The following is a 17,905-nucleotide window of genomic DNA, read 5'->3' on the forward strand; positions in this document are numbered from 1 at the left end:
GGCCGAAATGGCGCTCACACCAGCTTGGTACATAGGTACCTAGATACCTACATGTCAAAATGTAGGCGAATGTATGTAAGGGCGAGAATGGAGATGTTCATTCATATTCATCCACAGGTCTTGGTTGGAACACTAGCGGTAGGTGGAATGTGGGCGTTGACACACGTGCCCAGACGCGGTTTTCTGCAGACACTCGTCCACGATGGGGTAACAAGCCGGCAAAAGCAAAAATCAAACCTAAATCAAGCCGCAAGCCGCGAGCCGGCCAACCACAACGACGCAAGCAATAGTGGACCGACTGACTCTTGTGCCATCCGCCCCTAACGACCAATTGCCTACCTAACTACATGGTAGTCTGACCGTAGTGTATGTATGTAAGTAAGTAAGTAGTTAGTTAGTAGTACGTAGGAGTACGTCGGAACATGGGAGAGGGAGGGAGAGGAAGAGAGAGAGAGAGAGAGACAGAGACAGAGACAGAGAGAGACAGGCGGGAGGGAGGCCAGGAGACAAGGCCGCTTGGACTGACTGGACTGGCTACCTCTAGATAAGTAAGTAAATGTAAAGTAATGTAGGTAGATAGACGATCTCTGTAGGTAGACAATAGCAGTCAGTTCCACTCCAAGTCCCCCCTCCCTCGATCACATATCACATTGCACAGACAACAACAAAAGATAGGTACCCTGGGTTAGACCCATTGCTGCGTTCCACCACGACGCATCTCAACACCGCAAAACCGCAACACCGCAGCATCACAGCATCACAGCATCACAGCGCTGTACGAGAGACACTATACGAGCTTGCCCGCGCGCCGATGCAGTCTCTTATAGGCCACGTGTGATTGATCTAATTGCCACGCTGACTTACCCGTAACGACAAATCGAAAAGCCCACCACCACAGTGGCTTTCCGTACAGCACAAATACCGAGGCTTTCGCTGACACAGGTCCTTTGTATACCATACCTGAATATTGAATATCAACACCACATAGACGTACAAGGAAGGACCCGTACCAACTTTGAAATCACCAGGGTATGTAGAGACGACAGACAGGCAGACAAACAGAACCGAGACGCTGAAGCAGAACAAACAAACAAGCAACGATCAACTACCTACTCCCATTAGCTATTGCGTTTTGACATTTCCACCCAACCTCTGTCTGTTATTTCTACCACCTTCACCTTCCCTGAGGTCCGGGCCCTTCTCCGCCCCACCAATCAACACCATGTCTTCTTCTACAGACGCCCCGCCTTCTAAGCTCAGGGAGCAACAAGACCTGGGCATGGGCATGGACATCAACGACGGCGACGGTCACGACAACACCGGCAACCACAGTGACGATGCAATCGACGACACCGAGGACTTGTCTGACGATGACGCCAACGCCCAAAAACGCATCAGCTGTGAGCGTCGCCGACCGCAACCCCGCGGCATCAAGGATCTCTTGCCTTTTCCCTTCTCACCCTTAATTCGCCCGCTCACCATTTCCGACCTCGAGAGCTGCGTCGCCCTCGAGAATGCCGCCTTCGCCAATCCTGCCTATCGCTGTTCGCGAGACAAGGTACGCCATCTCTCGCTCTGTCGTTATCCCCCTTTGTCGGTTCTCATGACCTCTGTGCTTTTCTTTGTTTCCATATGTGGTCGTGGTTAGCTTTTCACTGTTTCGGAACTCATCTTCGTTCCCTCTTCCGCCTTTCCCATTCCCATCGCTCATAATCATTTCTTTTTCACTACATATCAATGTATTATTGTGCGGTGTCTTAGCCACTGGTCGAATACCCTGTATGACCCCGAGTCGCTTATGCACGTGGCTGTATCCGGTTGTCTGGCGTTGCATTCCCTTTGGTTAGGAATACCACCTACCTGGCTTCGATATGAGTGTATCTTCAACACCAGATCTACTCTATACTCTAAGTGCATCGGTGCCCACATACCGTCTACATTCGCTTGGAAAGGCGACTTGAGAAGAGAACAGTTCCCACTGCGTCCGCTGCGCCCGCTGTCCAGTCATATGAGACAATATGGTATGAGCTGACTTAGCCAATCTCTCCCCTCAGTTTATATATCGATTGACAACATGTCCTGAGCTTTGCATGGGATTATTCTGCACTGTCGTACCGTCAAAAGCTCAGGGATGGGAGATTGACACGCTGCACACGGCTCATGCCGTGGAGACGGGCCGCGACGACGCTGCCGTGAGCGTTTTACTGGCGCACATAATCGCCACGCGTTCGCACGGCGCTGTTGTCACCGATGATTCCATGGACTATCCCCAGGGCGGCAGGACGACTAAGAGCAACGACGACTCCAAAGTCGGCCACCAGGATTTCGGCAGGACTGTTTGCATCCACTCGCTGGCGGTACATCCCAAATTGCAAGGCGTCGGCATGGGCAATCTCATCCTCAAGTCGTATATGCAGCAAGTCAAGCACGCTGATATCGCCGACCGTATCGCTCTCATCTGTCAAGAGGTAAACCAAAAGACCAAATCTTTACTGCTTTCAGGCTCTGCGTTCCTCTCCTTCCGCGGCCCCCTTTGGTTTGGGCGACTGACTACTCCTGAACTACTCCTGAACTCCTGAAGAGCTGATGCTAATCATGGGTCATGGAACACAGTACCTGGTCAACTATTACAAGCGATGGGGCTTCTGCCACAACGGCCCCAGCGAAGCCAAGTTAGGTGGTGGTAACTGGCATGACATGGTGCTTGATTTAGGTTGCGCCTTCCCCGAGGGGCCAGCTCATATAAGCGACGTTGTGCCCGAATTTGCAGACCACATATATTAATGTGTCTGTCGAACATGAGTTCGGGCCCGCAGCTCAGCTTTAATCCTACTCCTGCGCAATCCGTAAGGACCAGCTGATACAACGATGAGTTTGCGACACCCCTTTTTTTGACAAGCGGAAGGCCAACTGTCTTGAGACCCAAGATCTATCTTGAAAATTTAGGCAGAGGCGCATGACGGCCACAAAAGAAATGCATCTACTTGCTTTCGGCCGAGGCTTTTCTTTTCGCTATAGACGTATGTTACAAGGTTTGGCGTTTCACATAGACATGGACGGATCGGGAGTGTATGAGGAACAGATATACACGGCCATACAGGCTACAAATCAGCATTTTGGCCTTTGCAATTCTATAGATGGATGGTGTTGGACTGGATGGATAAATGGACTGCTGCATAGCATCTAGACAATGGATAGTGTAGCCCAATTGATCAGTTGGCCGGGGCATATATTTACCGTCTATCTAATGCATGGACATAACAGCTCACTGTCCGCACACTCGAGGAATCTTGTTGCATTGCTAGCAGCACAGAGATACAAATCATACCGTTTGATCACGAATGATAGCATATGAAGCGGGTTCGTCTTCATGGACAAGAGCATCATCCCTTTGGTTTGTTCTATCAAATTGAAGCAAAGAAGATAAAGAGTAAATTTCTCATTCCCAGTCCAGAACGCCAGTAATTGATTGATTCATTGATATCGTCTTCGAAGCTCATCTGTTCTCCCCCGCCGTTTTTCTTTACCATGGCACACAAACAACACAACCACCTGATCATGTCTAACATGCCAAAAGTCTATGATGGGTGCGGACGTTCTCCTCTCCTATGAAGGATAGGCTTACAAGACTTTGAATAGGATTCATCCGTCTGCACCTAGTTATAGTATAAGGATGATATTCTTATGCATTCCCCCAGAAGGTATTGCGTGGTTAGATAGTTCCTACGCATGAATAAGAGCATGACGTATAACATATCCACGTTAACACAGATAGCAGCATCCATGAATACTTAACGGTGGGACGCCTTGCCGATGGATCGTTTTCCTGAGAACTGAGCAGCGAAATCAAGTTAGCATCATTGAACCCAGGAAGTATATGAATGATTTCAATAGTGAGGTATACCAAATGTCTAGCCAGCGAGGCAGTTGTATGCCGATCGGCCTCTCCTTGTCGTGCATTGCGATTCATCTTTCTCTGAGCAAGCTTCGCCTGTTTCTCGGCCTTCGTGCGAGTCTCTACATCGACAACACCATCTTCGCGACGGTTGGTCGCCGGCTGACTTCTTGCCCGACTCTTGGATCGCAATCTATCTCTTGGGGTCTGATCAATATCCATAGCGTTAGAATCCTCGGTACCCAGCCTGCTGCGTGTCGTAGAACGGCCACGGCTAGTCGTCTGTGAGCGGCCCCGTAGTTGCAATTCCTCTGTGTCAACACCCAACTGATCGAGCGAGTCTTCAAGCTGTGAAAGCGGCTTCTTGATAGCACTGCGTGGTAAGGCGGCCCGGTTTTTGATTCTGCGCATTCTCGATTCGTTGCGTATAAGTGCTTGCTTGGTTCGAATCTGGTCGGCTTTTCTCCGAATCTCAGCCACCTCGACATCATCAATCTCCTCGTCCGAGTCATAATATCCTTCAGCCTCTAGTTTCTCTTCCTCTTCTTCGAGGGCCTGCAATTTGGCCTCAATATCAGGATCGACGTAGTCGTAAACATTCTTGCCATCCAGTATCTCAGGAATTCTGTCATACTTCCATTCGGGGTTCGCCAAGAGATAATCAGCCTTCAGGTCAACGTTGAACACACCAGCTCCACCATTCGCTTCTTCGACATCCCTCGCAAGCATCAGGCGGTCAGGATCGGCCTTATCATATTTCTTTTTCGCCAAAGCTGCTGCAGGTATAAAGCTCTCTCGTACCTCCGTAGGTTGAGCCACATGGATACGGGCCATTACATCGGCCAGTCGGCTGCCAATAACGCCACTGGCGTTGGTGCCAGCGTTTACTTTCTCACTGACTCGATGAGCTAGAAGTCTATCAGCAACCAGATTCTTGGCCTCCTGGACTCCCTCAGTTGTATTGCCTGTGAAGAATTAGCAAAATGATGTCAAGGTAGGTAACATTACGCGGCCAAGAATGAGGGCCATAGGCGTAAAAGAAAATTTGTTTCCAGAGGGTTAGAACATACAAGAGAGTTCGAGGACTTCAACCCCGGCAGATGAGATGAGTTCATCAAGCTCAGCAGCAGTAGCCGAATCCAGGTCATCACGTTTTAGGATATCAATCTTGTTGATCACGATGAAAGCCAATTTGTTTGCAAACAAAGGTTTGAGACTCCGGAACAGCTAACCCGAGTCAGAATTAGGTGATATTGAGCGATATTGAAGAGACTGACCTGCAACTGTGACTTCACACTGTAACCACACTGCTCAGACAAATCCATGAAATATAGGATTGCGGCCCGGAGGTGTGCTATAGCCGTAATGGATTCTAAATTTCTTCAGTCGTGCACACTTATGGGCCAAGCATCGGGCTAATACGTACGCATCTCAATAGTGTTCATCTCTTCCAATGGGTGGTCGAGAACACCGGGGGTATCTATCGCTTGACTGCGGAATGGTTAGCATATGTTGGCTCGAGGGAATTTAAAAAAACCTACAATCTAAGGTACTGATAATCAAAGTGACCAACACTAATTAAGTTAGTCATTGCTGCACAAAGAGAAGAAGAAGCCCATTGTTCACAGCAATACTCACAACAGGCTCTTGGTAGTGAAGGCATCTGTACTTCGAGTCAGTATTTTGCTTCTAGATGAGGCCCAACAGCAAGGCATAGTCTGAACAGCGCTATTTCGCAACGAAACCCCGAACTACGGCATTAACCGAAATCAAGGACGGCTACTTACAAGGCATCACTTCCTATAATTAAATTAGCACCGAGCAATTATCTGGGCACACAAAGTCGTCAACTTACAACTTCAGCTCGCGAAATGGATTTCAAGAAAGAGCTCTTTCCGGTACTGTAATTCGCTAGAGTCAGTGATGGATTACTCCCGTGGAGTGCAGATTTGTAGGGTTCCTCATGCTCCGAAGACACGTGTGTCGCTCGAACGGGCGACTATGGCCGCCATGGGTGGCTAAATGTGAAGAAAAACGCGCCAGGGGTCATACTTAGGGAAACCACAGATCAACTAGAGCCGCATTAGCATTCGTTATCATGAACATCATCTCTGGGGCCAAGGAAATCGTACCAGAGTCCGTGCAGTGGGATCTATAGAAGGCAGACGTCCCAAATGCTGCCGAACCTGCTCCAAGTAGAGTAGGGGGTCCTTCATACGCCGCGTCAAAGTAGCCATACGACCAAGAGCAGCACGCTTTAGTTGTTTGCTATTTGCCGTCAACTTAGATTCTAGATCGTCACCAGCCCTTCGGAATTTGCTCACCATTGATAAAGAGATTGCGCATATTTGAGTAGACGGACTACCACAGTAATTAGCGAATGCGAGAGCTGAAAGTCGCACCCAACGTCTTATCATGAAGAAAACAGCTTTTCATTGGCGATTCTGTCGTTTATGTTTTGTGCAAAAAGAGCGACTACGAATAACGACTGTGTCGTCAACCGCTTGATTTGACGTGTCGTTCTCCGAGATTGGGAATGTCGACATACCATAATCGCGCGCTATGCTTTCTATATGACTCTTGGCTGTAGCAAGCTGTCCCAGGGCGATGCGAAAGTGGTCGGCATCGTAAAGCGTCTGTTTACTCAATTAGATAACCAGCTTGAAGTTCCTCCGGGGGGCAACGCACATTCATCAAATCCTTATGAAATGGATGAAGATCTGCAAGCCTAGGAAAGCCATCCTACGAACAAACGTCAACGACCAGCTTCACTACGAATTGCCAGAGAGAATCCACCAACCAGGATCAGGGAGAGCTTTTCGACGAAGGTCTCGGCCGTGAACTTGACTTTTCTGGTGCTATGGGGCTTGTTAATCGAGCTTCTTGTTATATGCTTCCTAGGACATTCGGATCATGGTGGCGGCGCTTCTAGATCGAAGGTTCACATACTGTGACAACGTTAGCTCTGATAGGCAATCCCTGTTTCTGCTGGCAATGGGCCTCAGAACCGGCACGACAGGGGTTACATACCTAAAATGCTCTGATACGGGAAATCTTGAATCCACTTAGGAGATGTTAGCAAACTCTCTTACTATCATCCTCGAGTTAAAGAGGAGCAGACAGCGATTTACCTGCGGATCTGTGTCGGAAGTTTCCTCTGGGTTCGCGATAGAACGATCTGTAGTGGAAAAGGTCAGCGAGGAGGGCGATATTGGCGTCGCGAGCATGGGGACTTGCGTCCAAGAATTCCGTAGACGTCGGCACGGGTGCTATGTCTTTCCAGGTGGTCTTCATAGTTGCGACTCTGTTGGGGTGCGACGAACGCACTTCGAATCACACAATCCGAGGTCGAAAATAGAGGAGCTATGCGGGCTCGGGGGCTGCCGTCCAGGAGACCCTTTTCGTAGTTGTCGTGCTCGCGCGTTCGGCCCGGGGAGGCTCTCGTTCGTTGATGGTTCCCGTGATTGCGCCGTCGAACGTATGGCGGTCAATGGGTCGATTCACTGTCACTGACTGTACATAATAATAATAGTTGAGGCGGCAAGGGTAGCGGCCAGAAAAAAATCAGTGTGGGGCCAGTATCACAGTGAGTGGGGTTTATCGGGGTTATCGTACTGCATGTCTTTCCTTATCTGGCTTATCACAGTCCTTGCACCACGAAAACGCTGGACGTTGCCTAGGTATCTAGGTCATCTTGGGATCGGATTCCAAAGTTCAAACTCAGTATCACTTGTTCTATCCAAAATTCCATATCCTCTTTGCAGTCTGCAGGCTCTCAGAACGAGGAATTCTTGGTAAGTCGCAAACGTGCTTCTCATGCTATTCTGCCTGCTTCGCCATGGCTTCTCCATTACCCCACCTTCAAAAATAAATTGGATTATTCCACCCTTGGGTAGTGAGTGCCAAGATTAGGCCCATGTCCGATGGGAATAGTGGCGGCTTGAAATTGTCCTATAGAGAAAGAAAGGGTCTTCAATATCAAGCAATTGTCACTGCTCTCGACATTTGCTTTGTCCTCTCTATTCAATGATGGCAATGGATACGCATGCTTGGGCGGTGACAGGCGCCTCACATTCGCATCGCATAAGGTTTTTGATGCAACTTACGCAACTAGTGTGCATGGGCTTACACCATATTGTCTATATAGACAACTCCAAAACGCATTCATCCTCGAGGAGAATAAGATATATCCGAGACCATCTCGTGAAATATTAGAGCCAGAAACTCAGCACCGCCCTGCCTTTCTACACCGGCAGTAGCAATGGCGTTGCCTCAGTATAAGCAAGATTTTCTTAAGGCTGCCATCTCAGGAGGCGCCTTGCGTTTTGGCTCATATGAACTCAAGTCAAAGCGCATCTCACCTTACTTCTTCAACGCCGGCGACTTCTTCACCCTCGAGCTGCATCTACCCATCTCAGATGCATACGCTCACACCATTGTTGCCGAGGCGCCCGAGTTCGACGTCATCTTCGGGCCAGCCTATAAGGGCATCCCGCTTGCCGCCAGCGTTCTTTACGCGCTCGGCCGCATAGACTTCGCTAAGTATCGCAGCACAGCCTATAGCTACGATCGCAAGGAGGCCAAGGACCACGGCGAGGGTGGCACTATTGTTGGCTCCCCGCTCAAAGGAAAGCGTGTATTGATTATCGATGATGTGGTTTCCGCCGGAACTGCCAAGCGCCAGGCCATTGATATGATCCGCGCCCAGGGCGGCACCATTGTTGGCATTGTTGTTGCACTTGACCGTCAGGAGACCCTGCCGGATGGTGATGGCAAGACGAGTGCTATCGGCCAGTTGCGCAAGGAATATAACATTCCCATCCTAGCAATTATAAAGCTCGATGACATTATTGCGGCCGGCATGAAGGGTGTTATTTCAGATCAGGAAGTTATTAAGCAAATTGAGGAGTACAGAGCGAAGTACGGCGCCACCGAGTGAAACGGATGAAGCCATATAATATAGGTAGAGTTTACCACTGGCTAGGTACTCGAACAACAGTGTTATTTGGCAGGGGAACACCAGGCTTCCGGCGAAGACAATTGGTTTGAGAATATGACTAGTGAAGAATCCTGAGATAGCCCATCAGTCCGCCGCAACTTCATCCAAGCGAGAGTTGGTCCTGATATCTGCACTAGTGGCCAGTTATAAATCTAAAAGTCAGTGTTTTAGTTCAGATCTAGAATACAAGAGAGAACCAGCGACTCTCTTCCCCAGTTGTTAAAGACCGTTACACAACGATACATCTCTATTAACAGGAAAGCCCCGAGCTCGTACAGTAGGTACATTGAAAAGCGCCTCGTCGGGAATTACAATGCTTGTCAATTCCTAGATGCACGAAGTAGTCATGCGGACCACTATATCCGCTTAGTCAGACTAGATTTTAAAGTGGGGTCAGCAACGCCCTGTTTAACCAACATCTCGCCGACTTTGCGCATTTTGCAAATGAAGGAAAGGGAGGGGAGGGAAAAAATACAAAAAAAAGGTCTGAATTACCTATGCCCAGTCTAACGTGCCACCAGCCACAAGTACCAATGCAGTAGCAGTCTCACCGCCTATCTGCCTTATTTGCCCGTCTACCTGTCTGCGGCGCGATTGATGTACATCTACTTCCGTCGCATTTTCAAAAGTCGATAATCCCATACTGGCACTCACTCACCCCTCACAATCGTTTTTGATTGCTTGATCCCGAGGCGAGGACGAGGCGAAGCCGGCGAGGCGACACATCATCATCAGCCCATATTGAAACCTCTCCTCCTCTCTGCGCATGTTGCTTTTGGCTCGCGTCATACCGTGTCACCCGCGCATCTCGCGTGCTTGCTTGAACTAAAGAAACTTCTTGCGATCGTTTCTAAACGTTCCTCCTGCCTGCCCTACCGAATTAGGTACATACATCGACGCTTTACATAAGTACGCCAGCCGATCTACTATCACCACTATTAACTATACAACTAGGACAAGGTCACGCGGACATTTTACCAGAGCCAACGATAATATCACTAATCTCTCATCCCTTACATCCCTTTACTTATTTCCTCCCTTTTCGTCTTCCCGTCTTCGCCTTCTCCTGCCACCGCTATAAGCGAGAAGGTAACACATCACTTCTCACCTACACAACCTTGTGTCAGCTTGAGCCGTTTTGTGTCGTGCTGTTGGTTCGTTGGTTGGCTGAGCTTTCACCAACTCGTACATACATATTCTACCAAGCCAAGTGATATAATGTCACCGCTCCAGTAAGCCAATCCAGTCATGCCCTGTCCAGCCCCGACCAAGCCTATTGCGCCGCAATCGCATTTTAGTTGACTTTGCTATAATTACCCAATCCGTACATAATCTTCACTCCCTCCCTATCCGTCTCAAACCCCTCATCATCAGCGTCGTCTACGTATTGTATGCATTATTTACGCGTCTAGTGAAAGTCACGTATACATGCGCGCCGGTGTATTAGGTATATCGTTGTTCAACCACCCATGCTTCCTCGCCCCTTCCTCCTTGTCTTGCCGCCACGACCAACAGAATCACAGGTGGCTGATTTGTCTCACTCTCAACCTACCTACCTCTGTGCCGCTCTCTCTCTCTCTCTCTCTTGATTTCCTGTATTATTCCCGTCTTATCTTTCCCTTTCCCTGCCCCTGTCTAGAGTTCATCCTTTCTCCGATTCTCGCTTCTCAACGTTGTTTCCAGCATATCACACAACACCTGGTCCAGGGAATAGAAAATTTTAATCTAACTAGGTAACCCTGTCAGATCTTTCCGTAATCTCTCCCCAAAGACTCGCATCGGTGTGGGTCTGGGTCTCCTCGCCTGGGGCGTCATTGGACTGCAGCTGTCGGATCGGGCCGAGGAACGGTACTTCAAGCCTACGGAGGAAGACCATGCTCAGCTACGAGAGCTGGCGCCAAGGATCACGACCGTTGACCGGGTAAAAGATGGCAGCACCGACATCAGTGGTAGAACTTAACGGTCATTTTCCTACAAGTTGACTGATCTGTTGCGAGGTAGGGGATAGTAAGATAATATAATATGAATGCACATGTTACGTATAGCCTGCACCGCGAACTCCTGAGCAGCGATATTCATGGAAATGTGGATGGAAGCGAATGAGTTTTCGCCACCATTCACCAAATGGTAACAAAGTTGCACGACTGAAAATAACAGCTCTAATTGGAGATGCTCAATACGGAATGAGATGTACACGGTCTACATCAATTGACATGCGCAGAACAAAGGATCAGAACAAGAGTTTGAATGTTTCATACGTGCATAATCTATATCTGATGAGTTGTGAGAGCACACAATATTCATCACCTTGCTGCAAACTGATCAACAAGTCTCCCACCGCTCAGCCGAATGCCCACTTTCATGAAAAGGATGTACCCCTTGGAGGTAAGCCGATCTCGGAGATATCAATCCTCCTCAGTCACCTCGAAACGTCAAACCATGACAACCACCAGAGGGGACAAGCCTAAACCCCGTAATCTAATCATCGTGTCTAAATGCAAAGAAAACCTCAACCAGTCTAATGGAGGATGAACGAGCCTAACCGGAAAATGCAAATCAAACTACCACCCATCATGCTGGTTCCATGCAGGCGAAGGGAAACTTTTGAATGATCAGAAATGAACAAAACAAGAACGCCATGAATGCTTAGAAAGCGCAGACTGAAATCTGCTGCCCCTGCCCCTGCCCCCGTTCATATGTCCGTCTTGACACAAGATGCAATTGAAGACTCCACAACAGCTGGTAACGGCTTGAAGAATTGGGTCATGTCAAGGGTGAGGTTAGAGACTGCATAGTCGGGATTAATCTCGCCCACTGAACCAAATTCTTCACCTCGTGAAGCACCATCGGCCTCTACCCATGCTGTTGCCGCCTTGAGTAATTGCATGACTTGCGTCAATCGTTGGTCTGGACCTAGCTGGACAAGCGTCAGGCGCGGAGTTTTGAGAAGTACCTTTGCAAGCCAGAAGAAATGCGGCCCATCGCGTGAGAAGCCGTGTCGTCGAGGATTGGAAACTGAAGGCGGAAATTGAATGGCCATATCCATATCCCAGTAAGATTTCCACTTATCTAGTGCTGCACTAAAGCTGCGATATATCTCACGGGACATGGGTGGACTGCCGGGTATGGGTGTATCTCTTTTGCTGTTATTGGGATCAGCAAAATCCGAACCCACCATCACGATCCAATCGTTTTGTCGAAGTGGCGTTGTCGAACTACCGAGCTCAGTTGATTTACCCTCAAGATGTGCTCGTCGAATTTGAGCAAGTATAGCATGAATCAAAATGAACTTTCCCCACAAATTGGTGCTTCCAGGCTGAATTTGTATTGTGCCGTCTAACATTGCTCGCAGAACTAAATTCAGTTCAGGTTGCTTGCTCCGTTGTGAGCCGTCAGGGTTTGCCTTCTTTACAGCATCCGAGCCGAAAAGATTGAGAGCCCTGGCACATTCGTCTGCAGACTGAGCTTCCCATGCAGCATCGTCGGATGGCAATGGTATACAGATCTCGAAGGCGTCAAATTGTGAATCAAGGTTGAAGTACAATCCCCGTGCGACATCTAGTAGATATACCATATGCATGAGCCGAATACGCTTTTCTTGTTCAGTCCACGATTGCCAATCGAATGACTGGAGGGTTATGTTTTGGAGATCGAGATTTGGTTGGTGAAGGAAACTATAGAGACTTGAGTTGTCCTGGATCCGCAAAAGATCGGAACACCGTGCTATTGAAGCCACAACAGGGAATAGGCGTCGGGCAGATTCCCTTTGAATTGGAGTTCCATTCCAGATTAGCAGAGACGATGTCAAAATTAGCGCTTGTAACTTTTCAAGACCAACTTTGTCTTTTCCGGCTTCAACCTTAAACGGCGCCTGCGATTCTACTAGATTGCAGTCTCTTTCAAGAGCGATACTGAGAAAAGTTGTAACCTCACGCACAAGTGTTTGATCAACCCGGTCAGAGTAACAAGCGCCAATACAACACACGGCTGCCGTGAGGCCAGGGTAGGCTTCCATAATGCGAAAAGTAGGAATGTGAAGAAAGGAAAAGTGAATATGAAAATGAATAAAAGACGAGAGGAAATTTCTAATGTTTTCGGGATGAAAAAGCATATGTATAGCATTGTTTTCGGATGAGATGTAATTGCTAGATGGGTAGAAGAAATTGACTATTTGAGTAGTAAGTTGCTGGCACCCATCATGCATAGAATTCTGCGGTTCCCAGTTCGTGAACAAGAACGGTCGGTCGGTACCATCGGTCGGGGGAGCGCCGGGTGTGCCATTGGATCTCTCGGGGGTGAGGTTAGGCTCGGTTTTGATTGCGGTCTGATTCTGTCCAATATTAGGAGATGGGAACGTAGTGTTGTAGGTATGTGTTGGTTGCGCACCAGGCTGTTGGAACATCTGCGACCAGTCAAGGCCCGACTGTTGGTTTGAGCCAGAAGCTCCATACATGGGCATGCCATTTTGGTTCGGTGGCATGTTGAAGTTAGCCAACTGTGGGTTGATGTTGGATGCCATCGAGTTGGGCACTTCAGCACTGTAGCCGCCTGGCATGTTTCTGCGGTCCCGGTTGGCGGCATCGTCCATCCGACTCATGCTGCTTGACCTAGAGAGCTGATTCTGGTCGTTGGCCATGTTTCCCATACCATCTTGGATCTGGACCATACCGAAAGGATGAACGACTTGGTCACCTGGCATACTAGCCATGCCATTCATGTGACTTAAATCGCCCTCGTTTGCCTTTTGGGCATTCTGCTGCTGCTTTTTAACGTGTGCTTGGGGATGAGACAAGTGACTCGCCCCAGTTGGGTTACCTCGACGAATCGAGCATTTTTGGAAGTGGCGCTTCAAGATATCACTTCGTGAGAACGTATCGCGGCACAACACGCACATATATGGGCGGTCGCCGGTGTCTGCTCGCTCGATTAGTATACCTCCCAAGTTTCTACGGACTCTACAAACTTACGGCGCAATAGATGGCGCTTGAGATGCTTAGCATGGAGGTAAGTCTTCGTACAGTGGGGGCAAGGAAACTTTCCGTCAGCATCCTTCTGAGGGATGACAGTATTTTTCGAGGCACCTGTACCTGTGGGGGCTGCGGGTCGACCCGGCGCACTCGGCAAGATGCCGCGTCGTCCCTGGGATCCAACTACATGGGTAGGCTGTTCAGTATCCTGCAGTAAAGATGGTTGGTGGCTCATCATAGGACTTCCACCATAAGGCGAAGACATTCCTGACGCGGGCATAATCCCACCGGCAGGCATGGGGCGGAGAACTGGCGGTCGCGCTGCAGCCGGCGCAGGTGCGATGGGCTGCGGGTGCGACGCTGCTACAGAGGCCTGAGGCATCATAGATGTAGTCGTTGGATAACCTTGAGGTGCATTCTGATACTGATTAGGCATCATGGGATACGAAGTACGGGCAGGACCTGCGCTCGGTGGTGGATAGTTGCTCATATTGTTCTGTGGCTGAGGTGTACTAGGAGTCCCTGGCGTTCTAGGCGTATGAGGGTGGCTCCCGTAGATTGATTGCATACTATTATTATTATGCTGAAGAGGGGGCAAGGTGTGCTGAGTGGAGGAACCTTGCTGCAGTTGGTGAGGCGCTATGGCTGACGGAGAAGGGTATGAGGAGCCCGAGGTGCCTAACTGGTTAGACGTAAACTGCTGCTGGGCAGAAGGGGTGTTGTCCATATCCTCAAAAGTGAGCAATGAGCGCTATGGGCGATAACACCAGGGACTGCTTTAGACAATAGCAAGCCCAAGGATGTCCTGTTGGAGTCGAATGGCGTCTGTTTACAGAATTTGCGTGCGATGGCTTCAGAAACTACACGTAGTCCTGGCGTAAGGGCGCGTGCGCTTTGTGGGTACAAAGAGGGGCAGCGTAGATCAACAAGGGACGCGTTGAGGGTTCGCTTGTTGATATCGAGTTCCAGAGATTGGAATCGATGGCCCGAAGTCCTGATATCCTCCACGTCTGATACCGAACGGTAGTAGCGCAACGCTGTCTCCAGATGCTAGATGCTGCAAGTGGAGGCTTAGAAACAATGCTGGCGACAAAGTCTCGATTTCAGGAAGAGAATCAAGCAAAGAAAAAAAAAGTTGGTAACAAGGGCAATGAGGGGAACACTCTCAATTGGGGTAGATTTGGGGGACCACACTGGAGAGATGATTGAGAAAAAGTAGCTTTGTGATCCAATGAACAAGATGGGACTGATGGGGACTGGTGTTTGTAAAGTGGAGAAAAGGAGCCCCGTTCCTCGAGGTGTGCGGTGAGGCAAGCCGGCTTCTTATTCGAACGGATGCAAGGTAGGCAGGGGTATTTTGCCCTTGTTATCTGTCGGATTAGTCTCGAGACAGGAAGAGATTTTCTATTATCCTTTTTTCTTCTTCTTCTGTGTTGACTGGCTGCTCGCTCAACGTGCGTTCTGTGGGTCCTTGGTTAGAAATGTAACAGAAAAGATGATGCACAGTCCAGGTACAACGATAGCTGGACAGACGGACAGCCACTTGTGAAAAGTGGACACGGGATGCCGAACAGGCGATGGGTCGACAAGTGGAGAGGACAAGAGACCAACGGCGGCGAAGAAGTGGATGCTGACGATGAAAGACGGGGCGGATGACGGTAACTCGTCGAGATGCTGATGCATGCAGACTGCAAGTCAAGGCTGGCTAGCGAAAGTGGGTGTGGTCGCTGGCTACACTAAGTAGCTGGCGAGCTGGCTGGCTGGCTAGCTGGGTAGCTGGTGGTGCAGGCAGCGGAGACACTGGTGCAAGAAGTGGGTGTAGTGAGAATAGTGTCGGGCGTATACAGTCCGTCGCGTCCCTACAAGCGGTGCTCTGCCAGACTCGGCTTTGCTGGTGTGAGGATGGAGAGAGAGGCAGATGGAGTGTGAGTGTGTGTGTGGGTGGAGCTCGCGAGAAAAAAAAAGTGGGAGGATGAGGGAGCAAGGAGTTTTGATGTCAAGGGGAAAAAGCTTCGGCTGACAGGCAAAAGGACGCGTTCTTTTGTGGGGACACTTGGCTTTAAGGACAAGGGCCAAAGTACTGAAGTAGCAAGTACATCTACTTGGTGGAAATAGAGGTTCCGTTCTGTGTCATTGGTGCTCTACTCAATGGGCGCGTTCCGCGCAATGTACATCAGGTACCGACAGGAGAAGTCGGAAGAGCACGCAACTGTCACGCAGGTGCCTGAATGGACGTTGGTGGGATGTGGCACCAGTGCCAGAAGAGAAGTGAAGCAAAGCCGCCAGCTGACGGGGTCAAGGACAGGTGGGGAGTGGGTTGGCGGCTGGAGGGCGGATAAGGGTGGTTGGCAAGAATGGAAGGAAGGGCAAGGGGAAAGCTTCTCCCGGGCGCCACTTCGGAGATAAAGTTCGGTGCAGCAGCAGCCAGAAGAAGGCAAAGGGGCAATCCACAGGACCAGAGCGGAGCGGATAATAAAAAAAAGATCGAGATAAAGCGAGATAAAAATAAAATAAAATAAAATAACCGCCCGGCAGTGGCAGAAGGGCGAATGGGGCAAAATATGGAATCAACAACACAACTTACATTCAGGTCCAGGAATCCACACCCACAAACGGTGCTGTACCACAAATTTCTTGTTCGCGCCCCTCAGAAAAGGCTGCACACGTGGGGACAATTTGTTGGCAAGCGTTTCTAACGTCTCCAGCGACAACCAGGATGTTGCGACGGCGAAGAGATGACAATAGCAACAACAACAACAACGACGACGCGCCTTAACAGAGAGCTCGCACCAATTGCCGTTGTAGCGGTGAGTCGATACACGAGGAGGTACGGACGAACAACAGGAAAGGGGAGAGAAGAAGAGGAATGGAAGAAAAGAAAAAAAACCAAGGGAGACGGAGACAGGCGAGATATGAGGGAAGTGGGAGGACGAACGAACTCCCACGATTAGCAGGAGGTCAATCACCTGCTTTGCTTGTACCTGCTGTGTGTAGGCAGTAGGCAAGTAGGTAGAGTACACGATGTACATACCTACCTACTACGACACTGCGTCCAATTGATTGACACGAAGCGAAGCGCGAGTCGGGGAACCTTGGTCCTTGACTGGCGGGAGAGTCAGGATACCTACGTAGTAGGTACCTACATGTAGGCAGGTACACTCGGTACGCTACCGCCCCACCGCTCAGGTACCGATACCTGCTGCTCGAGGCGCTGCGGTACCTATAGCGGAAGAGAGGTACCGGCCTATACGGCCAGAGAATGATTTACTTCCAGGGCATCTTAAATCAGCACTGACCATTTGACACACCGCGTAAAAGTTAGGTGCAGTTGGTGTTGGTGGCGGGATCGTACATGTATGTACATGGACATGGACATGGATATGAAAATGGAAATGTTTTTGCCATCTGCAAGTCAGTGAGCAGGGCTTAGGTAGCTCCCTCTGCTCGAGAAGACCGTTAATTTTCGAGTAATTTACTGAATGTCTCCCTCGATCACGACGCCATGCACACGAGCTTTCAGTACATCTTACTGTATGCAAAACCTGCTTCATACAGGGCATTATTGCCTACATTCCTATCCCTATATTCTGTCCCTCTAGTAGTAGACACCTGGTTATGTAGATAGCAAAGGGGCCCTACATAGTGCGCAGGGTGAGCACGTTTAACTGTATAGTGTCCAGCTGGGCTGCGACGCAACAGCAAAATCACACATGATATAGGCAATTGTAAAGACTCTTGGGAGCTCTGACATTCCTTCGTGCATATATATACAATGTTTTGTTCGTGTAATCATTCTAATAAAATCTTCATTGTGCTTACCACTAGTGGAAAGCTGTGGTGTGATAGTGCTCATCACTTAGTACAATAGGCGGGTAACGGCACCACGAGCTGCTATTTGCTCGGTACCAGACTCCGTTCCAGGTAGGCTTGAGTTATTCATTGCGGCAAATCGGTTTGACTCCCCTGCAGGCCTGCATGGTCGCTTGCAGCTGAATGGCCTTGGTTGTGGTGGTCTTGCCTATCACGGAATCACGGCACATGTAA

The 17,905-nt window shown here is 49.4% G+C and overlaps 5 protein-coding genes across 5 annotated transcripts; 2 read left to right on the forward strand and 3 right to left on the reverse strand.

Annotated features, from left to right (window-relative positions):
• The first annotated feature begins 592 nt into the window (after window positions 1-592).
• F5B22DRAFT_588220 (uncharacterized protein) lies at window positions 593-3,387 on the forward strand. The gene is made up of 3 exons (XM_047973659.1): window positions 593-1,558; window positions 2,055-2,468; window positions 2,614-3,387. The coding sequence occupies exons 1-3, from the start codon at window positions 1,223-1,225 to the stop codon at window positions 2,782-2,784; spliced, it is 921 nt and encodes a 306-aa protein (XP_047835270.1). The 5' UTR covers window positions 593-1,222; the 3' UTR covers window positions 2,785-3,387.
• On the reverse strand, window positions 3,388-7,580 carry F5B22DRAFT_588225 (P-loop containing nucleoside triphosphate hydrolase protein). The gene is made up of 18 exons (XM_047973660.1): window positions 7,133-7,580; window positions 7,027-7,073; window positions 6,927-6,959; window positions 6,696-6,753; window positions 6,584-6,637; window positions 6,444-6,531; window positions 6,220-6,256; window positions 6,028-6,163; window positions 5,948-5,967; window positions 5,751-5,796; window positions 5,683-5,695; window positions 5,534-5,558; window positions 5,437-5,469; window positions 5,322-5,386; window positions 5,173-5,267; window positions 4,966-5,122; window positions 3,905-4,860; window positions 3,388-3,833 (listed from the first exon to the last, which is right to left on the reverse strand). The coding sequence occupies exons 1-18, from the start codon at window positions 7,187-7,189 to the stop codon at window positions 3,792-3,794; spliced, it is 1,962 nt and encodes a 653-aa protein (XP_047835271.1). The 5' UTR covers window positions 7,190-7,580; the 3' UTR covers window positions 3,388-3,791.
• F5B22DRAFT_588227 (orotate phosphoribosyltransferase) lies at window positions 7,581-9,336 on the forward strand. Its single transcript, XM_047973661.1, has one exon. It carries the CDS (start codon window positions 8,157-8,159, stop codon window positions 8,832-8,834), a length of 678 nt encoding a protein of 225 aa, XP_047835272.1. The 5' UTR covers window positions 7,581-8,156; the 3' UTR covers window positions 8,835-9,336.
• Window positions 9,337-11,586: 2,250 nt separating this feature from the next.
• F5B22DRAFT_642068 (uncharacterized protein) lies at window positions 11,587-14,588 on the reverse strand (the record flags this gene model as incomplete). Its single annotated transcript, XM_047978069.1, has 2 exons — window positions 11,587-13,808; window positions 13,862-14,588. 2 exons carry the CDS (start codon window positions 14,586-14,588, stop codon window positions 11,587-11,589), a joined length of 2,949 nt encoding a protein of 982 aa, XP_047835273.1.
• On the reverse strand, window positions 14,573-17,206 carry F5B22DRAFT_259172 (uncharacterized protein). The gene is made up of 3 exons (XM_047970084.1): window positions 16,446-17,206; window positions 15,056-15,223; window positions 14,573-14,918 (listed from the first exon to the last, which is right to left on the reverse strand). The coding sequence occupies exons 1-3, from the start codon at window positions 16,888-16,890 to the stop codon at window positions 14,722-14,724; spliced, it is 810 nt and encodes a 269-aa protein (XP_047835274.1). The 5' UTR covers window positions 16,891-17,206; the 3' UTR covers window positions 14,573-14,721.
• Window positions 17,207-17,905: the final 699 nt, after the last annotated feature.

This window comes from Xylaria bambusicola (genome assembly GCF_022495145.1).
Source record: "Xylaria bambusicola strain CBS 139988 unplaced genomic scaffold F5B22scaffold_3, whole genome shotgun sequence".
In the NCBI taxonomy this organism is placed as follows: domain Eukaryota; kingdom Fungi; phylum Ascomycota; class Sordariomycetes; order Xylariales; family Xylariaceae; genus Xylaria; species Xylaria bambusicola.

Excerpts from the sequence above, each read along its gene's own strand:
- F5B22DRAFT_588227 (XM_047973661.1), top strand. The coding sequence starts at position 8,157 with ATGGCGTTGCCTCAGTATAAGCAAGATTTTCTTAAGGCTGCCATCTCA.
- F5B22DRAFT_259172 (XM_047970084.1), bottom strand. The coding sequence starts at position 16,890 with ATGTACATCGTGTACTCTACCTACTTGCCTACTGCCTACACACAGCAG. Across the intron at positions 15,224-16,445 it reads GTGGATTCCTGGACCTGAAT|GGCAAAATACCCCTGCCTAC; the intron begins GTAAGTTGTGTT and ends ACAGATAACAAG. Across the intron at positions 14,919-15,055 it reads TTTTCTCAATCATCTCTCCA|CATCTAGCATCTGGAGACAG; the intron begins GTGTGGTCCCCC and ends CTCCACTTGCAG.
- F5B22DRAFT_588220 (XM_047973659.1), top strand. The coding sequence starts at position 1,223 with ATGTCTTCTTCTACAGACGCCCCGCCTTCTAAGCTCAGGGAGCAACAA. Across the intron at positions 1,559-2,054 it reads ATCGCTGTTCGCGAGACAAG|TTTATATATCGATTGACAAC; the intron begins GTACGCCATCTC and ends CTCTCCCCTCAG. Across the intron at positions 2,469-2,613 it reads TCGCTCTCATCTGTCAAGAG|TACCTGGTCAACTATTACAA; the intron begins GTAAACCAAAAG and ends CATGGAACACAG.
- F5B22DRAFT_588225 (XM_047973660.1), bottom strand. The coding sequence starts at position 7,189 with ATGAAGACCACCTGGAAAGACATAGCACCCGTGCCGACGTCTACGGAA. Across the intron at positions 6,164-6,219 it reads GCGCAATCTCTTTATCAATG|CAAACAACTAAAGCGTGCTG; the intron begins GTGAGCAAATTC and ends GACGGCAAATAG. Across the intron at positions 5,123-5,172 it reads GTGTGAAGTCACAGTTGCAG|CTGTTCCGGAGTCTCAAACC; the intron begins GTCAGTCTCTTC and ends GACTCGGGTTAG.